At 41.2% G+C, this 12,526-nt stretch overlaps 2 protein-coding genes across 5 annotated transcripts in view; both read left to right on the top strand.

Moving 5' to 3' along the window:
• Positions 1 to 262: 262 nt before the first annotated feature.
• On the top strand, positions 263 to 11,414 carry LOC110974096 (lysine-specific demethylase RSBN1L-like). Its single transcript, XM_022225458.2, has 5 exons — positions 263 to 709; positions 1,709 to 2,603; positions 2,921 to 3,094; positions 4,804 to 4,909; positions 5,291 to 11,414. The coding sequence occupies exons 1-5, from the start codon at positions 301 to 303 to the stop codon at positions 5,609 to 5,611; spliced, it is 1,905 nt and encodes a 634-aa protein (XP_022081150.2). The 5' UTR covers positions 263 to 300; the 3' UTR covers positions 5,612 to 11,414.
• A 604-nt stretch (positions 11,415 to 12,018) lies between these two features.
• Positions 12,019 to 12,526, top strand: part of LOC110974020 (acetyl-CoA carboxylase-like) — a 44,197-nt gene continuing 43,689 nt past the window's right edge. For all 4 annotated transcript variants that reach the window (XM_087136398.1, XM_022225314.2, XM_087136396.1 and 1 more), the window contains exon 1: positions 12,019 to 12,160. The gene's annotated coding sequence lies outside the window, so the exon portion shown is untranslated. The remainder of the gene's footprint in view (positions 12,161 to 12,526) is intronic.

The following is a 12,526-nucleotide window of genomic DNA, read 5'->3' as shown; positions in this document are numbered from 1 at the left end:
TATGCACTCATGAAAATGGTTTATTTGTATATTGGACCTTTATTTAATACAATTCGATTGCTAGCAGCCATAATGGGCTGTCTGTTGTGGCAAAGAGGCCCAATTCATTGTGCACAACCCTACTGTACTAAATCGGCCGCATCTGTAATTTGGCGCAAAGATCATCGGTCGTGTTTTGTAACAGAGGGCGCTATTCTGCACAAGCTCACTTGCAATGATTTTAGAAATGTGCATTCGAAGCCACCGTATTTTAATTAAAAATCCCAATCAACATCCGGGCATTATTCAGATCATGTCAACATGGCTGCTGTTATCATGGCTGACGAAACTCAAGCAACGCACGTTGTTGATGACAAAAACGAGTCAGAATTGAACACGCACACGAAAATTCCCACAGAAGGAATTGTTGCACAAGAACCTTCAATAGGCTCACCACCAACAAGTCCAGAAATCGGGAAGAGAAGGCGGGTACATCATGATTATCGGCGGCTTTCGAGTTCGGGATATCTGGAAGAAATGTACAGCGGTTACCGACAGCGTTATTCAAGCACGAGCGAGTCCGATGTGTCACCAAGTCCATCTTCTGTGAAGATTACCAGAAGAACGCGATCCCACTCACCAGGTCGTGCCTCAGATGACAATCCGCCTATCAATGGTAACTTTCCCGCAGCTGCATTAACACAGTCAACAAATGCGACAAGCATGGCAGGTAACCATCTTGACCATCAGAACAGACCATTGCCATTGCTCATCAAGGGCTTGAAATTAATGGTCACTTGTAATGTTTGCTTTTATCGCATAAAATTTTGAACGTGCGATGGGCCCTATTTCTTGTCATTATCCCTAGGTCAACTGTCATGAAAATTATGTCATTTGAATTGTGTGTTTTTCGTGATAATTTTCCTGTAGAGAATTCAGAAGGATTGTGTGTGATTGTCAAGTAAGTAGGCCTATCATGCAAAAACAAAACTATTAAACGGACTAAAAAACAAACACAAACATGTATTGACCATATCCAAGTTAACATGATTGACAGTAATTGAGAAGTTGTTTTTTTTAAATGCTGATGTTAACATGGTTAAATACTGGACCAACTGTGCTGATTTTTCTTGTTTGAAAATTGTACTTGTAGCAGTTGACTGGTTCTGTCTCAGATTACCTTGGCAATCAACATATTCATTTACAATGCAGATGCGGAAGAAAAAGGCCAATTTGTTGTTAAAAAAAAGAACAAAAAATGTGTTTGTGTCATTGTCGTTTTCATAGCTCAGGTAATTCGAGCGGTATTGTTCATAAGCAATTACACTGTAAAAAGTGTAATGTCAACTGGTTGTCATAAGCATCAAACACATCAAGGCTAAGGTATCTAAGCCTATGATATAATTTTTGCAAAGAAAATGTCCATTCAGTATTCTTTTGAGTATTTTGGATAAAGAATACCTACGTGTGCGCAAAATTTGAATGATGAATTTGTCAGTGAAACAAGTACATATACATATATACATGTACCTTCTACTTAAGTGTATATTTGAAAACCTATATAAATGTTGGCAACTTTAATTTACGTGTAAAAAAATTAAAATAATCAAAATAGTCATTATTTAATGTTATCAATAATGGTCGTGTTTGCTTCAGTTGCATTCAGAAATTCATAGTGCGAAGATTCAATGTTTACTTGTGAACAAGTCGTAAACCTTTGTCATTTCAGGTGATGGTAAACCAAATGGTAATATGTGCATCTCACCGCGAATTGTCAAAAAGGTCGGCTGTCCAAAACTCAAGTTGCACATCAAGAAAGCGGATTATGAACGAAAGCCGAAGAAGCACAAACGTCATCATCACCACCATCACCACCACCATCACCACCATCATCGCGAGAAGATCAGCCATGTTCCTGTATCAGATGCATGTATTGATACACCGGCAACCGCACGCCAGGTGTGTGACCTCTCCGACAGGGACAGGATACTGAAGAAGTACGGCTGCGGGGTCAGTGAGAAAGGTGGCGAATTCAGCAGATATATTCACATCGAGCATCAGCCCAATGGCGGTGCGTCGGTGCTCCACGTCTACTCGGACGAGATTGCTCATCTTCACGATGAGGAAATGCAGCGCTTCGTCGAGGAGTTCTTTGAGATGGTGTATGCTGAGAATCAACCCGGTGTTGCCAACCACGTCATGGCGATTGTCCATGGTGCAGCTGCATACCTCCCAGACCTCATCGACTATTTCTCCATCCACCATCCTAACATGACCGTCAAGAGCCAGGTCATGGGCAAGTCGGACATTCTGACCACGACCATGCCCGAGTTCCGCAAAGACGTCCGGCGGACGTACCGCTATGGGACTTATCGGTCCGGGCCCTTGCTCCAGATAAGTCTTGTGGGAACAGTCAATGAGGAAGTTGGGGACTACTTTGAGGAGTTTGTCGACATGCTGGAGCAGGATTCATTCCTGAAGTACGTCATGCCATGGGGACCGTTGTCAGTCCTGAAGATGGAGAAACGTACAGAGAGTAACGATGGGCCAATCCTGTGGATAAGACCCGGTGAACAGATGGTTCCAACGGCTGATATGCCAAAATCACCCATGAAGAAACGAAGGTGAACATTTGTTGCCAACCCAAAGACTAGAATAACGGGAAAGTTGCATAATTATTGTCAAATTTATAAAATTCCTCCACTTTCTATCTAATGTATGATTGGTTTTTATGAAAATGTCTTACCAGGTATAAGCTGAATGACTTTATAAAAAGGTGTACATAGAAGAGCTATGGGAATTTTCTGTAACATTATCCAGGTTCACGAGTATGCCTCATTCTTGAAGTAGAGCTCTTGTTTTGGCATCTGTGCCAAGGTGGAAATATGTGGCTGAAAGCACAGTCCTGACTCAATTGAAGTTTCCTCCTGTGTTTTTGCAGAGCGGCTGTGAATGAGCTTCGAAACCTTCAGTACCTACCCAGGACGTCCGAGCCCCGAGAGATGTTGGTTGAAGACAGGACGAGATGCCACGCGGATCATGTCGGTCAGGGATTTGATCGTATGACGACGGCAGCCGTAGGAGTGCTCAAAGCAGTGCATGCAGGGGATGAAGGGTAAGTTGACCAACGCCCATTTTTCTTCTCTTTGCCTCTTCCAGCAAAGTCCTGTCTAGTGATTGGTCATAGCTGATGAGTTGTGCCTGTGTGCTGTGAATCAAAAACAAAGGTGTTTATCGGCAGCCATTTAAAGTGCATTAAATGTATGTCACCAAGCTGTTACCGAGAAGAAGCCATCCTAGTTCAGCGCACTAAGTCAAGATATGCACTCTAACCCTAACCGCCCAGTGTCCATCAAACTCAAACAGCAGTTTTTGCTAGGTTTTGGCAGGTTTGGTACCAAACCCAATTAACTTCTTGTTGAATTTGTTGTACTTGGTATCAAAGGCGGGGTATGATGGTGTTGGATTTTGTGTGAGTTGGGACACACTGGGGTCATTGTGTGCAGTGTCTGACTTGCTGTACCAATCGTTGGACTATGCTTGATGTGTCAGGTTTGGTACTGTTCAGTGCAAGTCATCCTGTACTGCATAGACCCATCCATACCCTATCACTCAAACTCCAACGGAGTCACTTGCTGGAGTTTGTCAGGTTTGGTACAGTGACCTGCATTTAGAGTACAGACAAGTACATTTATCTGTTGAGGTTTGTGGTGTTCAGTATGCTCCCCAGTGCAAGAGCCCAGTGGGTTGGGGCCAAACAAGCGTACTTTTTGCATATGTTTGTATTGTCGCGGGTTCGCCGTCGAAACGGGCAAATTAAAGGGCAGTTTAAAGGGCTATTTATACAAGTTGGGCTTGTTTTTATAGAGTATTAAGAACAAAACATTCCATCATAGCATTTACTCATAAGTCACATACGGTGGAACAAAACGGTGTGCTGCGTAGCGAACATTAGTGTCTCACGCTCACCGCAAGAGGGCGCTAGCGCGACCAAGCAAGCAAGTGCGCGCTGTTTACATGTGGTTCTGATGGCGCGCACGCAGCGGTAACTCAATTGTGCACTGTCAATGCACGATGGAGACGCGACGTGAGCGAACTAATAATCGCAGTGCGCGCTGTCAGGTAATAATACCAGAAATAACCAATAATCATTAACTAATAATCGATCAACAGTTCATGTTGAGTAATTTCACAACACTATGTTACAGGTGGTGTTGGAAGCTTTGCACAGTGCAGTGGGTACAGTGTATACAGGGAAGTCTTGTTTGTGGGTACACCATGGAAACAATGTCTAATTAGGAGACAGTGTTGGCACTGTAAAGAGCTGGTGGTGTTTCCTGAAGACAAACAGAGCACAATGTTTGAACGTCGAGACCTTTCCCATCACTCCCACCACTGGCCCTTCTCAGAGCCTACACTCTCTCCTGTAAGACATTGGTCTCAAAGTGCTATCTGGAAATGATGCTTCCCTGTAACTGTTTGATTGTTTGTCTGCGGCAGTGCTTGGTTGCACGCAGTATGTAGCTAGTCATTCTTTTGTGATTATTTGCGGTATTTTTTTAGCAGCGTGCTCTATGTGATGTCCAAGGTTGCCGCAATGTAAACTAAAGTGCCCAGAGGAATCTTGCCGCTGCTGTCACAAAAGAAAATGATGTTGATGTACATGTACTGTTCATCCCTTGCCAGCTTTTCTTCTGTGCTTACATAGCAGGATCCCATCATTTGAAGATTTTGAAAGATTCAGGTTGTAAGATATATTTGAGCTACCATGCTTCCTCGAACTCACTACTGTACATTTACATTCCGTTTTTGTGCTCATGACAGCAGTCCTGATCGTGATGTGAAGGATGTTGTGGCGTTCTCTGCTGCAAACTTCTTTGATGTTGTTGAGAGCCTCCAACTAGACCTTCATGAGCCCCCTGTCTCACAGGTTGGTGTGCAGTGCTTTTGTTCTGTTCGTTTTTTTCTAATCATACATCAGCTTTATTTCATAAAAGTACTTGAAGGGTAGCTTCAATCGATTTTTTGTAATAACTATTCAAAATGCTTCACTATTTCAAAGGGTGTTTTACTGCCCTTTTTTATGCAAATAAGTTTCCATATTCATGAACAAAACTGTGATGTCATCCCAAGAAGAAAGTCTCACTGTTGCACTGGTTTGCATACAAAAAAGTCCTGCATTTTTGTAGATTTTGCTGAACTAAATGTTTCCTTCTTTGCTTAGTCATTATTGTTTATATTCACAGCACATGAACTAAGTTCTGACAAATTCAGATTTGAAATTGTAAATATGCACCTTTCTGTCTTGCAGTGTGTTCAGTGGGTTGAGGATGCCAAGCTGAATCAGCTGAGACGTGATGGCATCTCGTACGCCCGCATCAAACTTCGCGACAATGACATCTACTTCATCCCCCGCAACGTCGTCCATCAGTTCAAAACCACGTCAGCCTGCGTGAGCATTGCCTGGCACATGAGGCACAAGATGTACTATCCAGACCAGGAGAAGGATACGGACGACTCCAAGGAGGAAGAAAAGGGGGAGGCAGAGATCAAGAAAGAGGCAGAACCAGAGGCAGAACCAACGAGCCATGAGGTGGGCGAACCTGAGGTCAAGATGGAGACTGATTCGTAACACGCATGACGCAGTAAGTCTCGCCCAAAGACAAGCAGAATTAAGTCAGTTTAACTCCTGTGATCACCCCTCGACGTTTTGATTTCACCAGAGGGGTGATGAGACATCTTTTAGATGTCCCATTTGGAGTTGGATTGGGGGATGTGCTTTTACATGAGACTATTTGAAGTGATCAACATGGACTCGTACTTTCTCAATTCACAGAAATTTGGATGACAGCTTTGGAAACAGTTTTAAGACGTTGTTCAAGCAGACGTCTTGAGGTTTAAACTCTGTAGACTGATCCAAGGATATGCCATTTCTTCGGTGGCATCACATTCAATCCCATTCTTGAAGTTGAGGCGGGCATTTCTTTTCAGCAAGTTTCTGGCAGGGTTTAGGGGGATTGGGCTATCACCATCACCCCTCCCCACCAAACAAAATTCACTGAATGTTTATTGCTTGAGCTTGTGACACCATTCAGCAAAACGCCTACTAAAATTGTCTAGCGTCTCTTTAAAACAATTCAAAATACAGGTCCTCAACAATTCTTTACAATACAACCCCCTTCCACATACAGTCTAACCTCATCAATAGATCGCTTGGACTTGGCAGATTACCTTGTTATGACAGGAACTTTGTATTATGTGGAGTGGATACATTGAAGAACAAAGGATTGGAACCTACATTTTAGTATACCTTTTGATATGAACGAGGTTTGACTGTATCAATCGTATTCTCCCCCCGGGCATTTGGAAAGAGGTATCAAAACCATACAAGGTGATGTAATCATTTATCTGAGGCAAATGATTGATTCTAGGGGCAAATATTGAGAAACAATTCGTCAAACTTTTAAGGGTCCGTGCGGGTGAAAATAAAACAAGTCACAGTGAAGGTCTGCCGATTTTCCATTGTATGCATAGTAAATGTAATTCATCCCCTTGAGAAATTCTGTTTTTTTCCAGTCTTTCAACTGGCAATCTTAGTTTCCCTATTCATTTCCTAAAATAACACTGATGAGGGAAAAGTCATATTTGAAAGATATCAAACTTTGATCAGATTCCCAGAAGTTGTACTGGAAGGCAACTAACTGCAGCGTTATTTAATCAAGACTGGTCCTCCATGGGTCATACATTCTGTCAGTTTGACCTGCTCACAGTCAGGGTATCAGACATTTTTCGGTCTACTAACATACACCTTTTAGTACTTTTCTTGGCCAGTAACATTTAACTTTAAGGAATGTCGGATGTTCAGTCATACATGTACCTGTACATTCGGCTTACACCAATTACACCAGTCACTTCTTCCCATGGTCTTTGGAAAAGACTCAAAGGATAGTTTCAAATTGAGGTCCAAATGTGAGAGAACAGACCACAATTTTATCTGAACCACATTCAGGAGTTATATATATTCAAGCTACCTTTTTCACTGTACATTTTTTAATTCTTCATTCCAGCTGTATATTGTAGAGATAGAATGTTTTTACCTATCACTATGGCCTTTACTATTTATTGTAGACAAAGTGTAAATAAGTTCCTTTTTTCAGGAAAACTATTTATTTAGATGTCATAATGCAAACTTGAGGATTACTCTACAACATTCTGAGACTGCAGATTGTCAGTTGTCGTGTGGCTTGATTTACCTTTTGAGTTAAAGGGTAGCTGCAATGCATTTTATTCCAAACTCCAGAATGTACTTACATGTGCATGGTATGTGCCCCCTTTAACCTCATTTTCAATTTAAGAGTATTTTGCTGCCTTGTTAGTTTTCATGCTGAGTATTTCCATATTCATGAGTAAAACTGCAATGTTGCCCCACGGAAGAGAACCTCACTGTTGCTCTGGTTTGTGCTCAAAAACTGCTGATTTTTTGGGTTTTTTTTAGGTTTTGCTTGCCTGGTTTTCTTTTCTTTGATGTTTCCTTGTTGTGCAAGTACATAGCAATAAGTAAGCATGTAACCCTTTCTCAGAAATGTTTTTGGTATGTTCTGAGTTCATAATTTGAGCAGAAAAACCTATGCACTGAAATGTGCCTTCCCTGGATGACATCGGAGTATTACAGCGCCCTCATTTGCCCAGGAAAGATGGGCAATTTGTAATGTTTTAAGAAGTGCCCTTTTCAGTGCATTTAAACGTATAAGGAATGGCGGTTCATTTTTGTACATTGAACAAGAGTACAAAGTTGCCGAAAAATTGTGTCAGAAAAAATTCATTGCTGCTACACTTTAATGAATGAGACATTTTTTAACGTCAAGTCTGGGACTACTTTAACTTAAAAAAGGATTGAAATAAATGGCGCCGAGACTGTGCATAGCCTGCCTGCGTGCACACTGTACATTTACAATATACGTTTCTGTCAATTGGGATTGTGAACAGCTCTGAATACCATTACCAATTTACAGTCATGTCATGTCAGATTACACAAAGTGATGTAATCTTGTGTCCATAATGGACATATGGAACCCCATTTTGTGTCATGTGAATTACTATGGAATAACAAGCACTGAAAAGTCCCACTGAAAGCCTGGCATTGCAGTGAGATCCAACTTCATAGTGTGCTGGTAAATTTTGTTATGCTTAGGTTGCGAGCTATGGGGATGTCAGCTCTCAGACTAAAAACCCTGATTTCACTTGTCAAGTGACTTGTAAGCTTCAAACGAAATTGTTTCTGTTCACTTACATGTATGTACTCTTTTGGACCTGTGATAACTTTTTGCACACAAGCCTGTCATAGCTGTAAAAATGATAAGTAGGAGAAGGACGTGGGAGATTATGCAGTGTTAATAATTTTGTTTTTGATATTTGTAGCAGTCGAAGATACATGTATGAATGATTTTGTAGTGCTGTTAACTTGTACCTATCAGAGACAAACAGAACTTGATTTGTTATGCATACAGTAGCATATACTGTACGTGTACATGTAATGGGAGACTTTGAGGTGCTTGGTGGCTGCAGATACAAGGTCCTTTTTGGTTGATGTGGGCATGCGCGTGGAGTTCTAGGCATGTGTGTTAGTTCTGAGCACACGCGAAACTGCGGAAAAGGACCGGTTTGTCTGCCGCCACCATGCATCTCAAAGTCTCCCATTCAATGAAGTTGAATCAGGGATCATTTTGTAATGTCCAAGTATAATTTTGATCTGAAGTTCAAGATGCACATGGATGTACCACAGAAATGTAGATTATAGAAAGTTTCCAGTGGACTGTCCTAAAGTGAGGAGCTAGTCTTGTGGATTGTAAAAAAAGCCATTACCTGAGGCACCCGTATCCCCTTCATTTTAACGCATTGGGTGTTGGGCGCCACGTCTGTGTACCAAATAGCCATGTTAAAAAGGCTGTGTTTGATAGTGGCCATGGGTCATTCTTGCTCATTACAGTCACACCACTGTCCACAGACCTCTTCAGTACTGAGGCTGGTTCATAATGCACTGGTCAGCCAATTCCACCTACCTGTATCTGCTATTTTTGTTACCCCAAATTGACCTTTCACATGTCAGCGACCTGCACGGTGTTGAACTTGTTTGAAAAATCTGTCATGATCTTCAAGAGTTGGTGTGCTCGTTTGTTTTGGCCAGCATTGAACTTGAAGAAAAAGCCCGTAGTGTGCAAGCATCAGGTGGCTTCAGTCACTATGCTGATGCTTTTCTTTCACCCTGTCCAGGTAGGTACATGGACAGTGCAGAGGTCGGTGATTCATACCAGTGAAAATTGCCCCTTTTTTGACAGAGAACACCTGCCAATCCACTTGGGAATAAGGTTTGGACTTATGCATTTGATAGTCTTGATTCAAACCGAATCCCAATGGAACTTTCACAGACATCTGCCACCAGATTGATTTGCTTGTTTCATTGAACGTTTCATTGAACTCTTCTCCTGGACACACATGATTTTCAGTGTTAGCAACATGCAAACTACATGTACTGTGCGTTCATAGACCTGATGAAGGATTAGTGGATTTTGTTTAACCATAAGGCGAGTCTGTCTTGTAATCTCACACAAACTAATTGTTAGGTGCCTTCAAGGTTACATAAGAGTGTCAGCTACCTGCATTTTTGGTCTCTCAGTTAAGGTACTTTTTAAAAATAGTTCTCAAATATTTTATAGCCTTATTGTGATGCAAGGTTTCCTCAGACATCCTGTTGGTGAAGGTCAGAAAGCCATGTGTTTAAAATTAATTGTATTTTGGAATCTTATTTTAATTTTTGTTGAGATATAGTTTTTATGCTACTCCTAGTATAGTCTGGCCACCTGTCTCTGAGTCTGAGTCAGGTTCATCATGCAATATAGTTTTTTTTTTCTCACCACAAATTCAGCTCATTTAGATGTGACCACATGCATGGATACAAGTGACAGGAAGATCTGTATTGCTTAACTTTGTAGCTCAGTTTATATTTCGGTAGTTTTTTGTGTTGTTTTGTTTTTGGGTGTGAAAATAATTGAACTTGTCAAAACATTTTCATTAGTTACTGAAGAACTTATACATTTACGCCACCTCTGTCGCACAATGAAATCTTTGTTTTTGTGATACAAGCCCTTCAAATAACATTTTGTTTATTAAAGGCAATTGTTAATTGGAAAATATTTGTTATGCAGAAGCAGCTCTGTGCATTTGAGAATTTAACGGAATTCATTTCTGCCTCCTCAGAAAGTGGACAAGGTAGAGATGGCAGATGCTCATTTGCTCATAAAATTGGAATTATCAGAGTGTTCCCCCCAGCTATCATTTTAGATCCCTTTATTTTTGTACACAACCTTCATAACTCCTTTCATTTACACTCTGGTAAGTGATGATAGAGTAAGGGTAGTTTCCTCTGTGGCAAGATGAAGCAACATGTCGAGGCCCCTACCCCCCACTGCAGAGGAATACCAAAGCAATACATTAATTAAAGGTCGTTGCCATCGTGTTCTTTCATGAACCAAACTGTGATTTCAATATACTTTTTGTAGAGGCTTTTTGTTTTTTTTGGGGGGGAGGCTTTTGGTTATTTTTAGTTACACCATGCAGTACCTGTTTTGGAAGTGATTTTTGGTCGTATATTAGGACAGTAGCATAACCAATTTTGATATCGATACCTATAAACAGCAAGTGTGCTGTGTAATTTTTCAAAGACATTGAGAAAGCATTGGTAATTTGTTGTCGTTTTTTTTGGGGGGGGGGTGGAGATTGGGTGTGTTTTTGTTAGCCTGCTCCTGATGACAGTTGAAAGATTATACCCAGCAAGATATGGGATGGAGGGGTACCCCCCCCCGACATGTCCAATCCCTAAACACACACCAGAGTATTGTTACCTAACACATCCCCCCAAATGTCCTGTAAAGAATTTCTGAGATTCCAATGACCAACACAAAGGTGGGGGTGCTCTCCGTCCCATATCTTGGTTCACATGTGAAAGATGGAGCAAACGTTTTTGTCAAGGTGTGCATCTGTTGGATGATCTGCTGCTGTCATCAAGTTCATTGATTTGCAGCCAATTAAGTAAACAAAGTGGGCCCTGTCCTTTTCTGCAGCTTGTAAGATTGTGGTTGCATTCAGCCGGGAATTGAGTTCCAATAGGATAAGTTATGAATTCCCGTGGTGTTTTTCTGGGGAAAACCCAGAGTTCCCATTGTGTATGCATTCAGAATAGACTACATCATTAATTCCCATGGTTTATGGGACAGACTGTGAATTCCTGTGGTGTGTTGGGGAAAGAATCGATATACACTACAGGAGAATTGTTTACCTGTTGAAAATACATGTATTTCATTACTGCAAAATTTTGACAATTATTGTGATATATTTATGATTCTTAGTTTGGAGATCTTAATAAAGATTGTGAAAGTCTACTCCGAGTCTCTCCTATCTTGTTGTATATTGCACTTCATCGTTAATACTAACAGTCCTGAAGCCTCCAATTTTAATATGATTTTGCACACACCCTAGGTAGTTAGGGTTAATGCATAGACCATATTTGATAGCTGATGTCGGCCTGTTTTCAGTCAATGGGAGAAGACGATTCCTTTTTACGTGCATGGAGCTATTGTTACGTGTATATGTATTGGAAAAATATACTGTCAGAAATTCCTTCGGTGCATTACCTTCTTGCAAAGGTTTTTCTAGAAAAAAAATATTTTACTTTTGGCCGATGTTTCCCATCTCTGGTTTTCCATGGTGTAATTTCATTTCCTGCCAAGTGCCATGCTTGCATGCATTTTTAAATCCTCAACCTTGACCACGGCGTGCAGTGCTCTTTCCCCAAACTCCCTTTTCCAGGAGTCCCGGATCATCGATCAACCTTAACTGTTTCATGTCGCTAATGCACCTCTTACCGGAGAGTATTTTTGGAGAGTGAGCACACATTATCCGTGCACGTACCAAGTATTGTGCATGCAACAGTCGTCGGTGACACCCGGAAAATATTGAAGCCTAGCTAGCAGCAGTGACGTCACATCGTATGTTTTTTGCTCGTTTATCGTGCATGCTCGATCTTGAGGTCGTGGTCCGTCATCTCGCAGTCGTACAGATTAATTTTTCACTGAAGCAAAGTAAGAACACAGTTCACGGTTTTCGTCATTGCATACCTTTGCCATAGGTAAGTCTGCAATGATACGTTAAATTTTGCGTTATTAATCCCGTAAATGGTAAGCTTAACGACTAGCTTAGTGATTCCTGGTTAGGCCAATTTTCGGACGTATAAACAAGCATGACAAGTAACATTGTACAGGATACAATAAAATGTTTCTTAATGGTAGGGCTGCGCTGTCGGGAATTTTCAGTCGGACCCGTGAGAAGTCTGAAATTTCAACAGTTTTTTCGAAAGAGCTAGGCCTATTTTCTGGATTTCTATTAAGTTTTAACAAAGAAATGTTCAGACCAGTCTCATCGTCATAGGGTTTGCGCACAGTCGACTGAGTGGCCATGTTTGTGGCGTCCGTACATATATGGAACTCTCTTTCCT

This window comes from Acanthaster planci, linkage group LG04 (genome assembly GCF_054643075.1).
Source record: "Acanthaster planci isolate LZ-2023a linkage group LG04, COTS_SCS, whole genome shotgun sequence".
NCBI classification, from domain to species: domain Eukaryota; kingdom Metazoa; phylum Echinodermata; class Asteroidea; order Valvatida; family Acanthasteridae; genus Acanthaster; species Acanthaster planci.
Note: the sequence above shows the minus strand (reverse complement) of the source record. Positions and strands in the feature narration are given on the sequence as shown.

What these genes read in the sequence shown, in the direction of transcription:
- LOC110974096 (XM_022225458.2), top strand. Translation starts at nt 301, where the DNA reads ATGGCTGCTGTTATCATGGCTGACGAAACTCAAGCAACGCACGTTGTT. An exon ending in AAATGCGACAAGCATGGCAG is followed by an intron (nt 710 to 1,708) that starts GTAACCATCTTG and finishes TTGTCATTTCAG; the next exon opens with GTGATGGTAAACCAAATGGT. An exon ending in ATGAGCCCCCTGTCTCACAG is followed by an intron (nt 4,910 to 5,290) that starts GTTGGTGTGCAG and finishes TCTGTCTTGCAG; the next exon opens with TGTGTTCAGTGGGTTGAGGA.